The sequence below is a fragment of the Dipodomys spectabilis genome, unplaced genomic scaffold, assembly GCF_019054845.1.
Source record: "Dipodomys spectabilis isolate Male_0828 unplaced genomic scaffold, ASM1905484v1 ptg000266l, whole genome shotgun sequence".
Lineage (NCBI taxonomy): Eukaryota > Metazoa > Chordata > Mammalia > Rodentia > Heteromyidae > Dipodomys > Dipodomys spectabilis.
This window is the reverse complement of record NW_024870943.1, coordinates 3,588,951-3,610,479: the sequence shown is the minus strand read 5'-3', so window position 1 is coordinate 3,610,479 and position 21,529 is coordinate 3,588,951. Positions and strand designations below refer to the sequence as shown.

General features: G+C 57.1%; 2 protein-coding genes across 2 annotated transcripts; both read left to right on the top strand.

The window, feature by feature from the left end:
• Positions 1 to 4,954: 4,954 nt before the first annotated feature.
• Kcnj14 (potassium inwardly rectifying channel subfamily J member 14) lies at positions 4,955 to 8,647 on the top strand. Its single transcript, XM_042700541.1, has 2 exons — positions 4,955 to 5,671; positions 7,967 to 8,647. The coding sequence occupies exons 1-2, from the start codon at positions 4,955 to 4,957 to the stop codon at positions 8,561 to 8,563; spliced, it is 1,314 nt and encodes a 437-aa protein (XP_042556475.1). The 3' UTR covers positions 8,564 to 8,647.
• Positions 8,648 to 11,687: 3,040 nt separating this feature from the next.
• Cyth2 (cytohesin 2) lies at positions 11,688 to 19,793 on the top strand. The gene is made up of 12 exons (XM_042700527.1): positions 11,688 to 11,887; positions 12,859 to 13,006; positions 13,101 to 13,167; positions 14,039 to 14,157; positions 15,473 to 15,553; positions 16,301 to 16,413; positions 16,514 to 16,662; positions 16,993 to 17,104; positions 18,926 to 19,002; positions 19,097 to 19,168; positions 19,280 to 19,434; positions 19,526 to 19,793. The coding sequence occupies exons 1-12, from the start codon at positions 11,869 to 11,871 to the stop codon at positions 19,611 to 19,613; spliced, it is 1,200 nt and encodes a 399-aa protein (XP_042556461.1). The 5' UTR covers positions 11,688 to 11,868; the 3' UTR covers positions 19,614 to 19,793.
• The last annotated feature ends 1,736 nt before the right edge of the window (positions 19,794 to 21,529 follow it).

The following is a 21,529-nucleotide window of genomic DNA, read 5'->3' as shown; positions in this document are numbered from 1 at the left end:
GCCTAGCCTTCTGGCCTGGTCCCTGCGAGGAGAGCCAAACCAGGACTTGGGGGAACTTGGCACCCAGCTGTCCCTGGGCTGCCAGACCTGGCAGCCACGGGACGTCCTGTTCCACTCATCCCAGCCTCAGCCCGGTGGGTGCCCCACTCTGCCGTCTGCATCACTGTGTGGAGGTGGGGCTGGCTCCTGTAAGGGCTCCCATTATCACCGGGGCCCCACCTCACTAATGTTTATCTGGGGGCCCCAGGCCCCCTTTCTATATCCTCTGGGTCATCTCCCTATTCCTTGTGGCCTCTAAACCATGGCATCTCCATGGCTCCCTGCCGCCCAGCCTCCGCACCAACTCCAGCCTGCCTGGGCTGCTGCCCAGCGTCCTGCCTGGCCCGCCTCCTGCCTCCGCCCCCCTCTGCGGCTCAGCCCGCCCCGCCCCGCCCCCTGCCCAGCTGATCCTCTGTGGCTCAGGGCAGGCACCCAGCGCAGCCCCTCCTGACACCTGCAGAGGCGTCCGGCCCTCAGGCCACTCAAAGGAGCCCCCAGCACAGGGCATGGGGGTGGGCTGCCCCGCCAGGTACGTGCCTCCCTCCACGCACATCCTCCCCTCCGTACGCAGCCTGCCCCAGGGCCACCCACCTCCCTCTGTACCCACATCCTCAGTAGTGGCTCCAGCCCAGCTCCCAGTCTCCAGCTGTGACCCCAGTTTTGTCACCCCTACTCCATGGCCCTGGGCTCTGCTGGGCTCTTCCCTGTCCATCTCCTCCAATGGCTCCTAGTTCCCACTCTGTCCCTGGTCCTCCCGGGAGCCCTTGCTGGTCCTCTGCTCCCCTAGGAGTTTCTGTCTGTTTCTGAGTTTGTCCTTTCCCCTCCTGTCCTCCTCCCTGACCCACTCCCCTTCCCCATCCAGCCAGGTCAGTCCCCTCTGAGCCCCTTCCCAATCTGGCACCCATTGAGTCCTGTGTTTGCCCTCCTGCCTGCTATGCAGACCCCCGCTGAGCCAGGGGGAGGGAGGGGGATCTGGGGCTCAAAAGGCAGTGTTGGTTTCAGGAGAGGGGAGGGCGGGATTCCTCCGCCCCAGATTAGACCGTGACTTTGACACGAAGTTGAAGCACCTTAAGCTCCAGCTCCTTTATATGGAAACATTAAGCTCCTCTCGCAGGTCAGGTGGAGGAGGGGTCAGGACTGAGCTCCTCTCCCTCCCCTCCTGCCTTGCAGAGGGGGCAGGGTGGGAGAAGGTCATGTTGGGTGCCCCTACACAGACCCCAATTGCCCCCCGCACGGTGGGCCAACTGTGGGCTCAGCCTGTTCCCCAGGTGTGACATGGGGTGATGCCCTTGGGCCCTCCGGCATCCTGAGCAGTTGAGGTGAGTGAACCGTGGGGTGTGCATCAGCGGGCGGTCGCGACGGGACCCGAGACGACCTGATCGCAGCTTGTGGTATCTGAATACCCATGACTGTGTGCCTGGGTCCCCCAGGTCCTGCTGAGGTGCTAATGCAGAGTGGGGCAGGGGGGGGGGGGGTCGGCCAATGCAGGTTGCAAATCTGCCTGGGGTTGATGGTGAGGTCCAGGTACCTGGGCCTTGCTGTGAAGCGTGCCTGCCGTCCTTGATGTACACACACACCCATGGTTGGATGGTCATGGGGCTGGGAGAGAGGGTGCAGAGCTTCAACAGGGAACCTTGTTGACTCACCCACTCATCCCAACTCAACCACTTAGATGGGGCCCCAGGCCCTGCCGAGGACCCTGTGGGGTCTGCACCACCAGGCGGTTACATGGAGCTATTTAGTCTCAGCCAGATCCCACTCTGCCTCTCCCCTCCTTTCTAGGAGGAGGCTGATATTCCTTCCCCAAACTGTAAATGAGAGGAAAGGTGGGATGTTGTGGTGGCACATACCTGTGATCCCAACACTTGGGAGGCTGAGACAAGATAGTGAGTTCAAAGCCGGGCTGGGCTACATAGCCAGTCCGTCTTTTAAAGGAAAAATTGTAGGTGGCTACTGGTGGCTCACATCTGTAGTCCTAGCTACCCAGGAGGCTGAGATGTGAGGATCATGGTTCAAAGCCAGCCTAGACAAGACTATAAGACCCTTACAATTCGCAAAACTGGAAGGAGAGGTGTGGCTTAAGCTATGAGTGAAAAAGCTAAGGAACAACACCTAGGCCCTGAGTTGAAGTCTCAGGACTGACCAGCACTACAAAGAAGGGGAGTGGGGGTGAGGGGGAATGTGGCTTAGTGGTAGAGTTGCTTGCCTCGCATGTATGAAGCCGAGTTCAGTTCCTCAGTACCACATACATAGAAAAAGCTGCAAGTGATGCTATGGCTCAAGTGGTAGAGTGCTAGCCTTGAGCAAACGAAGCTCAGAGACAGTGCCCAGCCCTGAGGCTCAGGAAGGGTTTCCGCCTGCCACTATCCTGCAGCTGCTGAGTGGCCAGGCCAGGATATACCCCACAGCTGCCTGATTCAACAAGCCCAGTCCAGGTGCCATTCCAGGACTCACTTCAGACATTAGAGCCCATGGATACTCCAGTCCCTTGTATAAAAAGGCATCCTGTTGCACATACTGCTGGTAGTCCTAGCTGCTCAAGAGCTGAAGTCAGGATTGTGGTTCAAGACCAGCCTGAAAAAAAACGGGGATGAGAGGAGATTGATGAACAGGTGACATTAATCAAGATGCAGTGTATTCATAAATCTTGGTTGTATGCTAATGCCTCTGTACAACTACTTAAAGATAAAAGGGTTTTTGTTTTGTTTTTTTTTTAATAAGGCTGGCGCCAGTGGCTCATGCCTGCAATCCTAGCTACTCAGGAGCCTGAGATGTGAGGGTCACAGTTCAAAGCCAGCCCAGGCAGAAAGGTCTGTGAGACTCTTAGCTCCAATAAACTATTCAGAAAACTGGAAGTGGCGCTGTGGCTCAAGTGGTAGAGTGCTAGCCTTGAGCTGAGGGACAGCACCCAGGCCCAGAGTTCAAGCCCCACAACTGACAGAAAATAAAGGCTGGTCATGGTGGGAAACCCCTGTCATCTCAGCTATGTGGAAATAGTAGGGGGATCTCAGCCAGCTTGTGTAGAAGACCCTATTGGAAAACAAGGAAAAGAGGGTGTAGGGTGTCATTATAATTCCTTGCTGTCATGGGAAGGCCAAGTTCAAACTCAGCACTGACACACACCAAGTATGCTGTATCCATTTATCCTTTCTACCATGTTTGTCACGGTCTCTGTGTAACCCAGGCTGGCACTGAACTCATAATCTTCCTGCCTGTAGACCTCAAGTGCTTGAATTACAGGTGTATAACTGACACATCTGATTTGTGCTGAATAGAAATTTCATCACCCAGTGGATAGATATCTAGTGTCTAGTCTTTGCCCTTAGGAATGAATGTGTACATGCTTCCAATGGACATTTCTCATTCTTGGGTAGAGAGACAGGTGGAATTGGCATACAGGAAGTCTGTTTAAGGAGCACCATAAGAAATTGCCAGTGGTAGGCCAGGTGCTGGTGGTTCACACCTATAATCCTAGCTACTCAGGAGGCTGAGATCTGAAGATCACAGTTCAAAGCCAGCCCAGGCAGGAAACTCCATGAGACTCATCTCCAATTAACCACCAGTAAACTAGAAGTAGTGCTGTGGCTTAAGTGGTAGAGCACTCACCTTGATCTGAAAAGCTCAGGGACAGTACCTAGGCCCAGAGTTCAAACCCCACGACCTAGAGAGAGAAATTGCCAGGTTCCACAAGGGCTACACAATTCCCAGTCTCTGGGCATATTCATGACCACCTCTTCTACTGCAGTCCCTTGTCCCTGGGTGGTAGGTTAGAGCCCGTGTGTGGGCCAAAGGCTTTTGGTTTTACTTTGTTGGTACTTAGTGTTGAGTTCAGGACTACTACTGAGCTCCACTCTCAGCCTCTGTGGCTAAGATTTGCATTTCCCTGATGACTGTTGATGCTGGGATACTTCTCAAGTGCTCATCCATTGGCCATTTGCACCTTTTCCTTGGAGAAATGACATTCCTTTGCCTGCTTTGTTTTTCCAGGACTGAGGATTGGGCCTAGGTCTTGCACAAGTACCCTACCACTGAACTCTTTCCAGTTACACCTATACACACATGAGTACATACAAATACACATACATACACAATTTTTTCTCTGTGGTTACATAGTTACATACTTTTTGGCAATATGTGAATTTGAACTCTGCCTCAGGCTTGGTAGGCAAGTACTGTACCACTTGAGTCATAAACCTGGCTCTGGACTTTATGAATTTGTGAATTCTTTTTGTCAGTTGTAGGGCTTGAACTCAGTGCCTGGGCCCAGATCCTGGCCCTTAGCTGTTTTTTGTTCAAGGTTGGTACTTTTCCACTTTGAGCCACACCTGCACTTGTGTTTTTTTGGTGGTTGATTGGAGATAAGTCTCACAGACTTTCTTTTCCAAGCTGGTTTCAAATCTCAATCTTCAGATCTCAGTCTCCCAGGGCTGTTGGTTGATTTTTTTTTGTTTGTTTGTTTCTGATTGTTTGGTCCATCCTGGGGCTTGAACCTGAGGCCTGGGTGCTGTCTTGAGTTTTATTGCTCAAGGCTGGTGCTCCACACTTTTGAGCCACAGCGCCACTTCCGTTTTCTGGTAGTTCATGGGGATGAGAGCCTCACAGACTTTACTGTCAGGGCTGGCTTCGAACGGCAATCCTCGGATCTCAGCCTCCTGAGTAGCTAGGATGACAGGCAGGAGAGTCGCCCGCTTCTAGGAGAAGCTGGGATTACAGGCGGGTGGTGCACCACCATACCTGCGTTAACCTTTGGAGGCCCCAACCGGACAGTGCAACCTGCCGGTCCTTCCCCCCCCTCCTCCCCCGCCGCCGCCCGTAACCGGTGTCTTCTCCCTGCAGGTCTGGGGCGCCTGCCCCCTGCTAGGCCACGCAGGAAGAGGAGGAAGAGGAGCAGGAGGACGGGGTTCCCCCCCGCCCCATGGGCCTGGCTGGGGCCCTGCGCCGCCTGAGCGGCGCGGCGGAGCCGGGGTCAGGGTCGGGGCCGGGCCGGGCTGACCCGGAGGCGGGGCCGGGGCCGTGCGGGAACGGCTGGGCCCCGGCGGGCGCGGGCGCAGGCTCGCGGCGGCGCGGGCGCTTCGTGAAGAAGGACGGGCACTGCAACGTGCGCTTCGTGCACCTGGGCGGCCAGGGCGCGCGCTACCTGAGCGACCTGTTCACCACGTGCGTGGACGTGCGCTGGCGCTGGATGTGCCTGCTCTTCTCCTGCTCCTTCCTGGCGTCCTGGCTGCTCTTCGGCCTGGCCTTCTGGCTCATCGCCTCGCTGCACGGCGACCTGGCCGCGCCGCCGCCGCCCGCGCCCTGCTTCTCGCAGGTGGCCAGCTTCCTGGCCGCCTTCCTCTTCGCGCTGGAGACGCAGACGTCCATCGGCTACGGCGTGCGCAGCGTCACCGAGGAGTGCCCGGCCGCCGTGGCCGCCGTGGTGCTGCAGTGCATCGCCGGCTGCGTGCTCGACGCCTTCGTCGTCGGCGCCGTCATGGCCAAGATGGCCAAGCCCAAGAAGCGCAACGAGACGCTGGTCTTCAGCGAGAACGCCGTGGTGGCGCTGCGCGACCGCCGCCTCTGCCTCATGTGGCGGGTGGGCAACCTGCGGCGCAGCCACCTGGTGGAGGCCCACGTGCGGGCCCAGCTGCTGCAGGTGCGTGTGGGGAAGGGAGGCCCACCTGCGGGCCCGGCTGCTGCAGGTGCATGGGGCGGCCAGAGGGGCTCCATCTCCCCTGGGGATGGGGCCGGGGAGAGGCAGAGGGATCCATATGTGGGCCCAGCTGCTGCTGGTGGGAGGAGGGGGGAAAGAGATCTCACACACACACACCCATCTCCCACAGGGCCTTTGGCAACTTGGGGTGTTTGTTCCATGAGCCACTAACTCTTGGAGAGGTAGACTCAGGAGACAGGTCTGGTGGTTGTTTCTGATGCCAGTCCTGGAGCTTGAACTCAATTAGCTTTATTCCACCCACTCTACCACTTGAGCCACACCTCCACTTCTGGCTTTCTGGTGATTTAGTTGGGAGATAGGAGTCTCACCGACTAGGCACTGGGGCTCACACCTGTAATCCTAGCTGTTTAGGAGGCTGAGGATCATTGTTCAACCTGGGCAAGAAAGTCTGTGAGACTCTTATCTCCAATTAACTACCAGAAATGGAGATGAGAAGTGACTCCAAGTGGTAAAGCCCTACCCTTGATTGAAAAAACTGACAGCACCCAGGCCCTGAGTTCAAGCCCCACAACTGACCAAATTATTAAAAAAAAAAAAAACTGAGGACCACCCTCCCTGTGGACCTGAGCATCATCCATCACTACCCAGATAGTGAACTGAGATGTCACCTTTCTGTGTGGGACCAAGTGACCTTCCCAGGGCTCAGGTTCACAACTCCCAGCAGACACCGAGACACCAGCGCGGCTGTGGCTTAGAGCCCAAGGCCAGCTGCACTTAGGCCAGCAGAGCTGAGCGCACAGGGCCAGCATTATGATAGTACTGGGGTTTGAACTCAGGGCCTTGAGCTTGGTAGGCACATGCTCTGCCTCTTGAGCCAAGTGTTCAGCCCTTTTGTTTGTGAAACACAGTCTTCCTAGCTCTGCCCCAGCTGCCCTTGAGCTCACCATGTTCCTGCCTCCACCTCTGGAGTAGCTGGGATTACAGGCATGGATCACCACCATGCCTATCTTAGAAAACCCTAGATCTTTTGTTATTTTGCTTTTCATTTCTGGGATTGAATTCAGGGCCTCAGGCTCTTAGGGGAGTACTCTCACACCTGGGTCAATCCCCAGTCCTTGAAAAACATTCTTTCTCCAAGGTCTGTGGGGTGGACCTATCTTCCTACCCCTGTGGTCAAATTGTTCAAACGAGCAGAGTGCCAGTGGCTCACGCCTGTCATCCTAGCTACTCAGGAGGCTGAGATCTGAGGATCACGGTTTGAAGCCAGCCTAGGTGGGAAAGTCCATGAGACTCATCTCCAATGAACCACCAGAAAACCGGAAGTAGAACTGTGCCTCCAAGTGGTAGAGTGCTAGCCTTGAGCCCAGGCCCAGAGTTCAAACCCACAACCAACCAAAAAAAAAAAAAGTTCAAATATCCTGGTCTCCAATGTACTGGGGATGGGAGCAGGGGAGGAGGAGGACACAGATGCCTTTGTCCAAGTGGAGCCACTCAACCCTGGGCTGAGGCTGGATTTGAGACAAAAGGAGGAATCTGTGGCCATGGGAACTACAATTCCCAGAAGCTTTTGGGGTCCCCAGTCAGCTGCTAGAGAAAGGTGCCCAGCCCCAACCTGGGGCTCACCTAAAGGAAAGTGAGATGCTGGGTGTTGGACCTAGGTTGTCCTCTTTTTGTCATCCTAGTTTCTCTTTCTCCCACATATATTAATAACTTTTTTCCCTATCCCTCCTCGTCCTCCAATCTTCAATGTTGTCACTCTGGCCCTCTTGTACCCTCCTTTTTTCTATGAACCACCCCTATCTGTGTCCTTCCCTGTTTATCTTTGGGTTTCTATCCCCTGTCTGTGTCTTTGGACCACAATCTTCCCCTTCTCTCTGGGTCTCTGGGTCTGTGTCCCACCCCTTCTTCCCGGTTCTCCCTCTGCGTTCCCCCCCCCCCCCATTCCTCTGAATCTGTCTCTTCCTGTGTCTGCTTCTCTCTTTCTGGCTTTCTGTTCCCCTCTTTCTACTTCTCTTTTTCTGTCCTTCTGGGTATCTGTCTGGGTCTCTGTTTTCCTTTCTCTTTGACTCTGTCTCTGACATCTCTCTGTTCCTTTTGCTCTGAGTCTCTGTCCCTCTTAACCCTGGGGTCTTTGGCCCTCTCCCTGAATCAATATTTACCCATCCCTCGCTCTCTCCACCATCTTGGCTATCTTCTCTCTGGGCATGTCTGTCTCCATTCTCCCGGAAATGTGTGGCTGCCTTCTGTCTGTCTGTGGTCCTTGGCTTTCTCCTGCAGCCCCGAGTGACCCCAGAGGGGGAGTACATCCCTCTGGATCACCAGGACGTGGACGTGGGCTTTGACGGAGGCACGGATCGCATCTTCCTAGTGTCACCCATTACTATCGTGCATGAGATCGACTCGTCCAGTCCGCTGTATGAGCTGGGCCGGGCGGAGCTGGCCCGGGCAGACTTTGAGCTGGTGGTCATCCTAGAGGGCATGGTGGAGGCCACAGCGATGACCACACAGTGCCGCTCCTCTTACCTCCCTGGGGAGCTGTTGTGGGGCCATCGTTTCGAGCCTGTCCTCTTCCAGCGGGGCTCACAGTATGAAGTGGACTATCGCCATTTCCATCGCACTTACGAGGTCCCAGGGACGCCGGTGTGCAGTGCCAAGGAGCTGGATGAGCGCGCTGAGCAGGCTTCCCACAGCCCCAAGTCCAGCTTCCCTGGCTCCCTGGCCGCATTTTGTTACGAAAATGAACTTGCTCTCAGCTGCTGCCAGGAGGAAGAGGATGAGGAGGAGACCCAGGAAGAGCCGGGGCAGGAGGCAGAAGACAGAGCTGCCAGCCCCAGAGTTATCTCACCAACCCTGCCGCTGACCCTGCCTCCTTGACCCCAGCAGGTGTCCCCATCCCCGCTGGTGTCCCCTTCCCAGAAGGAGCAGGATGGAGAGCGATCGGCCCCTCTTCTGGGATGTGGGCAGGCATTTTCCTAAGACCAAAGGCCTCCTGGAGGGAATGGGGGGGGGGGGGCAGATTAAATGGTGAGGTCCTGCTGTGCCTAGTAGACCAAAGAGGACATTTTGGGGACCCCTCTATGAGCCCAATTCCTGAGTTGTTACCTGAGCTAAGAGATCCAGGATTCTAGACCACCCAAGAGGCAAGGCCTAGTGGTTCTGGATTCCTCTCTGTGGCTGGGCCTGGGTGTTGATCAGAGCCAGAAACCAGTGGTAGAGACCATTGCCCCATTGCCTCCTGGGAGGAAGTCAGCAGTTCTTGATCAGCAATGGCGATCCAGAATCTCTAGGTCAGGCTTGATTCAGTCAACAAAGAAGCAAGTCATTCTCCACATCGACTCAGCAGGGGAAGTGGCGCACAAGTGCAAGGATTCAAGGCCATCTCAATTTAACAGAGACAAGGATAAGGCAACCACATGTAGAGGAAAGACTTTGTGGTTCCAGAAAGTCCATGAGTTCAGATTCTGTGTGTCCAGGTTGATTACTAAGGCCTTGTGATTCTAGAACAGTTTGGCCTAGAGATCTGAACAAATGGAGAACCCATGCAGAGTTATGTTTCTAGAATACATGCAACAATGGGTTGTCTGTGGCTTTAGGAGGATTGAGAACTTCAAAAAAACATCCAGCTGGGGACATAAATGCTGCTTCTAAATGACCCACAGGATGGTTTTGGGTTTTTGTTTGAAGTGCCATTCTAGTACATCCAAAGGAACTGAGATTCTGAGAGCTGCTCCGCTGATGAGAATTAAGGAAGGATTCTAGTGTCTGCAGTCCACTGCATCCGGTCTGCCCAGGGGAGCGGATGGTCCACTCTACACCATCCTCCATGACTGCTTGTGGTTCTGAAATGCCAAAGGGAACTGAGGCTCCAGGGATCCAGAGTAGCCATATCTGCAAAGCCTGGAAGTTCTCTCCACCTCCAGGTTGACTACTTGGCTGTTCCAGGAGAGGAACTGAAGAAGTAGCATTTCGGGGCAGACCTAGCAAGTGAGGGTCCAGCTGAGACCCTGCATGTCACAGGACTGGTGAGTGGGTAAGGGGAGGGAGAGACCCAAGGCTGGTGTGTCTTGAATGTTCTGGAACACTGCATCTAGTTATGTGTCTCTATTTCTTAATGATGTTATACATATGTATAATATATATATATATATAATATAAATACAGGTATCTATTTTCCTCTCTGGTTTCTTCAGCAAGGTTGGAAACTTAGATTGGAGTCCTTTTCAGGGATGCAGAAAAACTAAATTCAAAGTTTACCAGATTTACACAACATTCTCTGCTTTCTGCCTCAGTGTTCTCTCCCCCCACCCCCCCACCCCCCGCTTTGGACAAATCATTCCCCTCTCTGCCTCAGTTTCCCCATCTGCAAAAATAGGGCATCAGGTCTTGGAGTTTTTCCAGCTGGGTGATTCCTCACCTTTGGTAAGCTGAGTGAATGAGTGGTGCAGGACCTAGGGGTTCCTGACCAGCCCCCCCCCCGACTTGGGTTTTACAACAGATGGGGGGAAGGATGGGAGCTGATCGTGAAGCCTGGCTCTGAACTTGAGTGACTGAGTCTCAGGGTCACCAAGGAATCATTTGAGCTGTGGCTCATCATCTCCCTGGTCCTGCTCAGGAGGCTGGGGAAGAAAGGTTGTGTGCAACAGACCCAGGGTTTTCCCACTGTGAGGAAAGTAGGCATGTTAGCCATTGACCAGTCCCTGGATGAAAGACATCTGTGTGTTTCTGGGGCACACGGGTCCTTGGGTCCAACCTGTCAGTGTTGTCATCAACCTAAGTGCCCAAGTGGCGGGGAGCCAGCCGCAGAGGGAGCCAGTGCCAGGAAGAGCAGGGCGTGTTCCCACCCTGTGTCCTGCACAGAGGGCAGGCATTGTCATTGGCCACCAGTCCGCCAAGTTCTGCATCAACCCAGTCCCCTCTCCTGGCTCCCCTTCTCTTTATCCCTCAGAATCCCCAGCTAAGAACCGGATGGGATTAATTAGCTGGCAGCCCTCCCAGCTCAGTGTCTTGGGCAGGAAAGGGGTCGGTGGATGGAGATCCAGGGGTGGGGTCATGCTGCTGGATGGGGGTCAAGAGACAAGGCGGGGGGGAGGTCCTGACTGGAGGGAGAGTGTGGCCCTGTCTGGGTCCCCACGGAGAAGGGCGGCGCAGGGCCATTCGGAAAGGTCGGCGAGGTTAGGAGGATCCTTGTCTAATCCCAAGGCTTAACCAGGTCCTGGCCCTGAATCCATCCCCACCTGCGCAGCCCCATGACGGCAAATGAGGACGAGGCCTGGCCCCCCGTTAGGGGTGCGTGGTTACAGGGCCCCTGCACCCACGTTCCGTGCAGGGCGGACGAGGAGGAGAGGGGTAGGGGCAGAGAGGTCCCAGTTTGGGAGAGCTGTGAAAGGATCTTAAGAAGGACGGTGGCGGGAGCGAGGGGGGTTCGCTACCCCTTCCTGTGGTTCTATAAGAGGCTGGGGAGGGGGGCTGAGAGGAGAGGAATGTGCCCGGCAAAGGGAGACCACAGGCTAGGCCAGCGCGGGTCCCGGTTGCTTGGTAACCGCGGTGATCAAAAGGCTGCTTGGACCTCTAGGAGGCGTGGCTCGGGGGTAACAACCCACAGTTGAGGCCCCGCCCCTAGCAGCAAGACTAACAAAGTTCCGCCCCCTAGCAACGTCTCCCCAGAGCCTCGGCTCGGCTGACCGGACTCTTTGCGCAGGCGCAGTCCTCTCAGCATCGCTGAGCCTTCTCCCTCGCTCCCCTCCCCAGCCAGCCACTCCTTTCTGAGGGTTCTCATTGGAGGGCACGCCTGCCAAGGGCTTTCTTTTGTTTCGGAGGCAGGACTTGGTGTCCTCCCCTTACTCCGATTGGTCCCACAGGCTGTCTCCTTCCAGCCCGGACATTGCTACATTTATTTCTTGTGTGCTTATTGGTCTGGGAAGCGACCCTTCAATGTCGGGGGCGGAGCAGACGAGGGAGCCCTCCGAGGATTGGCCAGTGTCGAGACGAGGGGGCGGTGCCTAGCGGCCGGGCGGTTGGGCAGTGCAAGCAGAGTCTTTTCAGCGCTGAGGACTGGCGCTGAGGAGGCGGCGGTGGCTCCCGGGGCGTTTGAGCGGGCTCACCCGAGCCCGCGGGCCAACGCGGATCCAGGCCCGGCCGGCGGGACAGCTCCGGACTCTCCGCGGGCCTTCCTAGCCGCCATGGAGGACGGTGTCTATGGTAGGTCTAGGCGGCGCTCGGAGCGTCTCTTCTGGAACGTCTCCCGTGGCGGTACGAGCCCCGGGGCCGCCTCGCGTCCCCCTCGTCCCGAGACCCCCGGGCCGTCGAGGGGCGCGGGCCGGGCTTCCGGCGGGCCTGCCGCGCGGGGCGTTCCAGGCCATTGTTTGGGCCGAGCCCGCTTCCGGCGGCGGCGGGAGGCGGGGCGGGGTCTGGGGCGGGGCCGTTCCCGCCCGCGGCGCCGGCGTGGGGGGGGGGGTGCCCCGTGGGGAGGGGTGCGGGGGGGGGGCGCAGAGATCTTGGGGTGCGGAGCACCGGCTTCCCGAAGGCAAAGCCCGGGCACGTTCGGGACCTCGTCCTCCCCCTTCCCAGTTCTCCTTAGGAGCTGACATTCGCTTCCTCCGTTGGGGTCCCGGCCACCCCACTCTCCCCTTAATGGAGCCGCTCGACCGAGGCCTCGGTCTCCGCCCGAGTAATTGACCCCCATGTTACACCTCCAGCCCTCTTCTTGTCCTACACCTAAGCGCTCGGGCTCCGTCCCGCCTGTCCCCCAGATTTAGGAATATGGACCCCAGATTCCCTCCTCCTCCAAGGGCCAAGGGACCCAGACCTCCTCCAGACCCACTTCCTAACCCTGCCCCATTTGCCCCAGATTGCAGGATCCTCGGTTCTTAAGCCCCCAGAATTTCTTTTTTAGGGGGGTGGGAGTCTGCCAGTACTAGAGTTTGAATCAATGGCCTAGGTCCTGTCCCTGAGTTTCTCTTCAAGGCTAGTTCTCAACCACTTTGAGCCACAGCTCCAGTTCCGGCTTTTTGGTGGTTCACTGGAGCTAAGAGTGTTAGGGACTTTCCTGCCCAGGTTGACCTCCAACAGCTATTCTCAGATCTCAGCCTCCTGAGCAGCTGGGATTACAAGCAGGAGCCACCAGTACCCAGGCAGAACTGATTTCTTAAACCCTGTCCCCGGCCCACCAGAACCCCCGGACCTGACTCCGGAAGAGCGGATGGAGTTGGAGAACATCCGGCGGCGGAAGCAGGAGCTGCTGGTGGAGATCCAGCGACTGCGGGAGGAGTTGAGTGAAGCCATGAGTGAAGTGGAGGGTCTGGAGGCCAATGAAGGCAGGTGAGATGTCTGGAGCCAGCAGCTTGGAGGTCAGGGGCTTGGCCAGGGCCAGGCATGGCCAGGCTTTGACCTTTGACCACTCTGCTCCTTGCAGTAAGACCTTACAGAGGAACCGGAAGATGGCCATGGGCCGGAAGAAATTCAACATGGACCCCAAGAAGGTGCGGTATCTCGGAAGGGGTCGTCATTGCCTCTAGCTTCCAGAAGGGTGATGGGTGCCGGTCCTTGGATTCAGACACTGGCTGTCCATTTGTTGTGGGAACACTGGCCAGGTGGACATGCATTTGCTGAGGCTTCTGGAGGGTTCTAGGCCCCCCCTTCCACATCCTGTGCTAAGCATAGCCAGGACCCACAGAGAACTGACCCTGCTTGCTCTGGGGGTAGGGATGCCATAGCTCTGAGTAAGATGTCCTTGTGGCCGAGCACCAGTGGCTCACGCCTGTAATCCTAGCTACTCAGGAGGCTGAGATCTGAGGATCACGGTTCAAAGCCAGCCTGGGCAGGAACATCCGTGAGACTCTTATCTCCAGTAACCACTAGAAAACCAGAAGTGACGCTGTGGCTCACGTGGTGGTGCTGTGGCTCAAGCGGTAGAGCGCTTGCCTTGAGCTGAAGAGCGCAGGGACAGCACCCAGGCCAAGAGTTCCAGCTCCACGACCAACAAAAAAAAAAGATGTCCTTGTGGTGGGCCTGTCTCCTCCACACAAGGAAGCCAGAGAATTTTCCAGTCCAGTCTGGAGGCCATGTGCACTGCCCTGCTAGGCTGCGGTCTAGTAACCGGTTCTCACTTTATTCTTATCGGAGACCCTTACCTGAGGTTGTGCAGTCTTTTAGCAAACACGCTCTGAACATCTGTTCTCTGCTGGCCAGGCTTGGGTCTGGGAGTTAACTAGGCAGGGCACAGGGACCAGACCCCAGGTGGAGCCGGGTCCTGTCTATAGTGGTTGGGGGGGGGTCACAGAGGTACAGGAGCCATGGCTTTCTGGCCTCTGCACTGACTGACACCCAACCCCTCCTTGCCCCCTCCCCCAGGGGATCCAGTTCTTGGTGGAGAACGAGCTCCTGCAGAACACGCCAGAGGAGATTGCCCGCTTCCTATACAAGGGCGAGGGGCTGAACAAGACGGCCATTGGGGACTACCTGGGAGAGAGGTGAGCCTGCGGGCTTCACCCTTCTGCCCCACACCAGTGGAGCAGAGTTCCCGGAGAGGCCCTGACTAGGCTATAACAGAGTGGATCAACTTGGGGGTTCAGGGACTTTCTATGGGTCGAGTGTTGTGACTGAGGATCAAATGGGGTTTGGGGGTCTGCAGAGAGTGTGGGTACCCTGGCTGCTGTCCAGGGAGCCACAGGGGTGGCTGGAAGTTGAGGAGCATGAGTCTGGATGGTGGATGCCTTGGGACCAGTAGGGTCATATCTGTAGTCCTGAGTGAGGAGGAGCTTGGTGGTTCTGGGGGAGCTCAGGGACATTTGTGTCTGGGGGTGGCATGGGGGACATGGGAGGGGTGACAGTGAGTGGCCAGCATGTACACTGCATGTCTACTTTTTTTGTTGTTCTTGGTCGTGGGGCTAAAACTCAGGGCCTGGGCGCTGTCCCTGAGCTTTTTTGCTCAAGGCGAGTACTCTACCACTTTGAGCCACAGTTCCACTTCTGGTTCATTGGAAATAAAATCTTATGGACTTTCCTGCCCAAGCTGGCTTTGAACTATGATCCTCAGATCTCAGCTTCTTAAGTAGCTGGGATTACAGACGTGAACTGCCAGTGCCTGGCTGCATCTCCCACTGGGAACCAGGATTCCCAGGGTGCATATTCTTTCTAGGAGTGGAGTGCTGCCACCCTGGCCTGAGCCATCAGTAGGACCAAGATTTTAGCTGGGTGCTGGTGGCTCACACCTGTTAGCCTAGCTACTCAGGAGGCTGAGATCTGAGGATCGCAGTTCAGAGCTAGCCTGGTCAGGAAAGTCTGTGAGACTCTTATCGCCAATAAACCACCAGAAAACCAGAAGTGGCACTGTGGCTCAAGTGGTAGAGCACTAGCCTTGACAAGCGCCCAGGTCCAGAGTTCAAGCTCCACAACTGATAAAAAAGAAGAAAAAGAAAAAAGGACCAAGATTTTACTTGCTGTATGTAAAGGTATTGGCAGGGCACCAATGGCTCACACCTGTAATCCCAGCTCCTTAGGAGGCTGAGATCTGAGGATTGCAGTTTGAATCCAGGCTTAGCTTGAAAGTTCATGAGACTCTTATCTCCAATCAACTACCAGAAAAACCAGAAGTGGCATTGTGGCTCAAAGTGGTAGAGAGCTAGCTTTGAGCAAAGGTGCTCAGGGACAGCGCCTAGGCCATGAGTTCAAGCCCCAGGACCAAAAAAAAAAAAATGGCGCAGCACCCATGCTTTGCCTCTTGCCTGCTCCCAGTCCACGGCCCCAGGTCCTTTCCACTGTGTAATCTTTATCCTTGTCCTCCAGGGAAGAGCTGAACCTGGCAGTGCTCCATGCTTTTGTAGATCTGCACGAGTTCACCGACCTCAACCTGGTGCAGGCCCTCAGGTGAGCGGGACATCCCGGTGGGGAGGGCTGTGGTGCCTGGCAGGGCTTGCTTGCTTGCTTGCTTTCTCTCTTTCTCTCTCTCTCTCTCTTTCTCTCTTTCTCTCTCTCTCTCTTTCTCTTTCTCTCTTTCTTTCTTTCTTTCTTTCTTTCTTTCTTTCTTTCTTTCTTTCTTTCTTTCTTTCTTTCTTTCTTTCTTTCTTTCTTTTCTTCCTTTTGTCGGTCGTGGGGGCTGATCTCTGGGCCTGGGTGCTGTCCCTCAGCTTTTCAGCTCAAGGCTAGTGCCCTACTACTTGAGCCACAGCACCACTTCCGGCTTTTTTCTGCTTATGTGGTGCTAAGGAATGGAACCCAGGGCCTCATGCATGCGAGGCAAGCGCTCTACCACTGAGCCAACTTCCCAGCCCTGGCAGGGCTTTCGTAGTTGCATGTGACAGGCCATCCTCAGAAGGGTCACTGAGGAATTGATTGCCCCGGATGAGAGCCTCCTTCAGGAATGGCATGGATCCAGGTCCCCACGTACTAGCTTTACTCCTCCCCAGGAACCCCTCCTCCAGGACAGCAGAAGCCCCTGGCAGAGTCCTGTTGAGCCACTACTGTCCCACGGCCAATGCTTATTGGTCAGATCGGAGTCCCCTGTCCAAACAACAGTAGAGCCCCGAAGGTTGGCGTTTCTGTCAGGCCAGACCCTAACAGGCTGGGGGGAGCGGCTTTCCCTCCCTGACACCCCCCTCTCCTGGCCCACCCCAGGCAGTTTCTCTGGAGCTTTCGTCTTCCTGGAGAGGCCCAGAAAATTGACCGTATGATGGAGGCCTTCGCCCAGCGCTACTGCCTGTGCAACCCTGGAGTCTTCCAGTCCACAGGTGGGGGTGACTGCTGGGTCTAAGCGGGGTGGGAGGAGCGCGGGAGGGGGCGGGGCAGCTGGGGTCTGGCACGGAGTGTCACTCATCCTTTCTGGTGCAGACACGTGCTATGTGCTGTCCTTTGCCGTGATCATGCTGAACACCAGCCTGCACAACCCCAACGTCCGGGACAAGCCAGGCCTGGAGCGTTTCGTGGCCATGAACCGAGGCATCAACGAGGGCGGGGACCTGCCCGAGGAGCTGCTGAGGGTCAGCCCCCTTCCCCTGCCCCTTGCCCCTTCCCTGGCCCCTAGCACCTCCCAAAGCCCGAGCTGGCTGGCCAGACTCACTTGGAGTGGGAATGGATTAGATGGTTGGCATGCATCTGTCTGTCTGTCTGTCATTTCTGGGCTTGCCTGTTCCTTCAAGCCATACTCCAATTCTCTGTTGACTTCCCCTGTGTCTCTTCTCCCCTCTCTGGGGTTCCCTCTGCTCCCCTGCTTTCATCCCATGGTGTACCCCGTTTCTCCCCTTCCCCCCCCCACTCCCTGTATCCCTGCCCCTTAAGGCCTTGCTGACCTGCCCCTTCCCAACCTCCAGAACCTCTACGACAGCATCCGGAATGAGCCCTTCAAGATCCCAGAGGATGATGGGAACGACCTGACCCATACCTTCTTCAACCCCGACCGGGAGGGCTGGCTCCTTAAGCTGGGTACGGCCTCTGCTCTCTCCCTCTGCCACCCCACTAGGGGCAAATGAGTGGCCTGGATTAGGACTCAGTTTCCACAGGAACGTGCTGTGTGGCCTGAGGATGTAGTTAGGCCTCTGAACCTGGTGTGAAAATAAGCAGGTGTGGGTGGGTCCTGAGCCTACAGCAACTCTTCTCTCCCCACACAAGACTGTGGAGCCTTCTTGCCACAAGGCCCTGCCCTCAGCCCGGAGGCTGCTGGGAATAGCGGTAGCCCGGTGTGCAGGATTCATCAGCCTCATTGTGCAGCCATGTGGTGGCTGTCCCTGGTGTCCTGCCCTGGGCCCCCGCAGCCTTGTGGAGGATGTCTGCTTCCCAGAGGGACTCCTGCCTTAGCTGGGAGGTAGAGGATGGGTACAGCCTGGGTGAAATGCTGGGCACAGGGCACAGAAGGTGGCAGTCATGACACTGGGACAGACCTGGAAACAGTACAGCTCTGTTACCCTGACACACTGAAGTTGCCACACAGAGATCCCAGTTGTGGCCTGTGTGGCTAGGGTGGCTTTTTTTTTTGTCTGTCATGGGGCTTGAACTCTGGGCCTGGGTGCTGTCCCTCAGCTCTTCAGCTCAAGGCGAGCACTCTGCCACTTGAGCCACAGCGCCACTTCTGGTTCTCTGGTGGTTTACTGGAGATAAAAGTCTCACAGCCTTTCCTGCCCTGGCTGGCTTTGAACTGTGATCCTCAGACTTCAACCTCCTGAGTAGCTAGGATGACAGGCGTGAGCCACTGGCACCCGTTTAGGGTGGCAGTTGGGTGATGGGCTGCTCTGAGGAAGACCCCAGCAGGCCGTGGTTCCAGGCTCCCTAGCCGGGCTGAGTCCTCACCATGGCAAGAATTGTGCTGCTTTTTCTTCTTTATGGTGCTGACGCTGGGGCTTTAACTTAGGGCCTCAAACTTGCTCAGCTTTCTTGCTCATGGCTGAAGTCACGGAGGACCTGCAGGTGAACGGCCATCCTGAGACCTCGGCCTCCTGAGTCGCTAGGATTACAGACATGAGCCGCTGGTGCCCAGGAAGCAAAATGTTGCCCCCAAGGGTGTCGGCCTATGCACGGCAGCCAGGCGTGCTGTGTCCATCTATAAACCCGGCTTTTGAGGGCGGCCTGGGCGAAGTGAGCAAGGCTCGGGGTCAGAAGCAAAATGGCAAGCTCCAGTAGGGTGCCTGCCGGACGCGGAGGCCCTGGGCCCCCAGAGAGGGAAAGGGCCCCAGCCAGCAGCCCGTGCTCGTGGGCAGGGAAGGGTGGGAATTCTCTCCCTTCCCAGCCCCGTCTGTGGAAATGCGGGGCCTGCGGAGTGGGGCGGGCACCTCGGCTGGACGTGGGTAGGGGCGGAGCTGGGCTCCCCGCGCCCGCCCGCCCTGCCCTGCCCTCGAGTGGATGTAACTGGTTTTCTCCCCCTCTCTCCCTCCCCGCCGCCTCTCTGTCTCCGCTGTGCTCTGTCCGCCCCGCGCCCCGCCCGCCTTTTCTGTCGCTGCGGCTCTTGGGGCCCCCACTCTGCCTTCCCTTCTGCACCCGGTCCTGCCTGCTTTCTCGCTGTCTGCCCCAGGAGGTAGGTACCCGGCCGGCCCGGCCCCGCGGGCCACGGGAGGGGGTGGGGGCCTCGGCCCCGGGCCGGGGAGCCAGGGGTGGGCCTGTCCCGGCCTGGCCCAGCCCGCTTGCTTGCCTCTCTGCTCCGCGCCTCCTCTGTCCTAGGCCCCGGCCGCTCCGCCCCCGAGAGGCCACGCCTCCCGGAGGCTCCGCCCCCAGGCGGCCACGCCCCTGAGCCCGGCCCCTCCCCTTCCCTTTCAGGGGGCCGGGTGAAGACCTGGAAGCGGCGCTGGTTCATCCTCACCGACAACTGCCTCTACTACTTCGAGTACACCACGGTGGGTGTGGGGGGCCGGGGCCACACCGTGGGGGAAGCGTGGAGGGGGGGGGCTGGGTTGTGGGTCCTGAGCTGAGCCGGCCCTGCTCCCACAGGACAAGGAGCCCCGGGGCATCATCCCACTGGAGAACCTGAGCATCCGGGAGGTGGATGACCCCAGGAAGCCGGTGAGACTGCGGGGGGGATCCCTCCCTCCTGTGCCACCTGCTTCCTGTCGCTGACCACGGCCCCAGTCCCGCATCCCCACTCCTAACTACTACCCCTCCCTCCGCCCGCAGAACTGCTTTGAGCTCTATATCCCCAACAACAAGGGGCAGCTCATCAAGGCCTGCAAGACGGAGGCGGACGGGCGCGTGGTGGAGGGCAACCACATGGTCTACCGCATCTCCGCACCCACGCAGGAGGAGAAGGACGAGTGGATCAAGTCCATCCAGTGAGCCTGCGGGGTGGCTGAGGGAGGAGGCTGGGGCTGAGGGAGGAGGCTGGGCCTGGCCTTTGGCCCTCATCGACTCCTCTCTGCCCAGGGCTGCGGTGAGTGTGGACCCCTTCTATGAGATGCTAGCAGCAAGGAAGAAGCGGATCTCGGTGAAGAAGAAACAGGAGCAGCCCTGACCCGTCCCCAAGTCCATTATTTATTTTGGAGCTGCCCCGCCCGGGTGGCCGGACCCCTGGGCCCTGGGGCTGTGGATCCTGGTTCCCCCATTTGGAAAATTCACCTCTAGCTCCTCTTTCCTTCTTTGTAATCCACACACTGTTGGTAATCTTAATATTAATGAACCTCTTGCGCCTGCAGACCCCCTCATTCTTTGGCATTGGCAGAGCTGAGATGCTGGGGCCCTGTGTACCTGGCACACGGGAGGGCTGGTGTGGCCCAGAGAGCTCCATGCACTTTCTCAGAAGCCCATGGGCCTGATGAGAATTGGCTGGTGCTGGGGAATGACCCTTGGAAGTTGAAGCCTCTGATCCTCAGCCTCTATCTTTGCTCAGGGATGCATCCAGGGCTGGGAACAGGGTAATCTGGACAATAGAGGAGCACTTAGGGAGGCAGCCATGGCCTGTGAACTGGGAACCTGGACAACACTGTCCGCAGTATAGTCCTGGGTGGCAGTGTGGCACCAGACCTGCAGATCCACCTTGTAAGGTGCATCTCAGCTTATGATAACCCCTAATCTAAGATCTGGCTAGTTATAGTATACAGGGTTTCCCCAGAGACCAAAGACTGGTTGGTTCCAGATGGAGGGACCCCCATGTCTCCACTTTTGGTGCACAGAGATTTTGTTTTTTAAGTACAAGGTCTTGCTGTGTAGCCAGGCTGTCCAGGAACTGCCCTGACATCTTTAATCCCGATGCTATAGGCTCAGATGTGCTGAGACTGCAGAAGTATACTACCATGCCAGGAGCAGTTCTGGGCTAGCAGCTGGACTGGATTTGTTAGTCCTCCCCTGGTGGTGCTAGAGGCACTGGTCCCAGTTGCTGATTGCCTTGGTAGGGTGGGTGGGGCCTATCTTGGGCCATATTGGCTACAGGGCCAGGCAAGGGCACCTGCACCTGGAAGCCTCTTTCCACAGACAGGTCCTGAGAGCCTTAGCTACAGCTCCCACTAGGTTGTTCAGCCCTGGGCCTCAGCCTTGGGTTGTGGGCTTTGCCTCTGCTGGGTCTCCTGCCCTGTGGGGGTTGGTAAAGCCCCAACTGCTGCCAACAGTGTGTCCATATTTCATCTGGAGGGGTGCACCTCTTGTGACACTTCCACTCCAGGGCACCTGGAAGGACCCATTGGCAAGATCACTGACCGAAATGGCTCAGGGGAAGTTATAAAGAGATGAAATCAATTCTGTTCTGGTCAGGATAAAACTGGGGGAGCTTGTGGAATGCTGAAGTGGCTGGTCACCTCCAAGTTGCCTGGCTTTCCCAAGGATAGGCAGCTGTGGGTGCTAGCCCCAACCTCAGCCCCCCACCTGAGCAGCAATTTGGAAAGCTGCCTATTGCTAAGGACTGGGGAGTGGGGGGCTTCTTAATGTGGGCCCAGAGGAAGCAGGGGGAGTGGATGCAGCAGAGCTATGTGAAGGGTTTGCCACTGAGGGTCACTCGGGTGCCCACCCTCCTCTCTCAGGCCAGGAGTTCAAAGGTCAAAACGGAGTGTGTACAGGGGCAGCAAATGGCAGGGGGCTTTCTGAAGTTCATATGGGAAGGTGGGTAAACTGAGGCAGGACTACCTGGTCCCCCCAACACAGCTTCCTGTCAGCCCTGCGGATCTTGGCCCTGCCCAATGCGTGGGCGCCCCTTGCCCCAGGCCTTGTGCATGAGGACTGTCCTCCCTGCCCCCCCTCTGCAAACACACAGGCCCTGCCTTCCTCCAAAAAGTCATTTTTGTCTTTTTTAAATAATGTGAAAATGCCACGTCAAGGTTTGAACTGGAGGCCCCTCCAGGGGCCAGGCGGGGCGGGGCGGGGGTCCGAAGCCTGCGGCCTGAACGGGCCAAGTGGGGGAGGCTGGGCCCCCGCGTGTCAAGGGGCTCCAGGCCCTGAAGA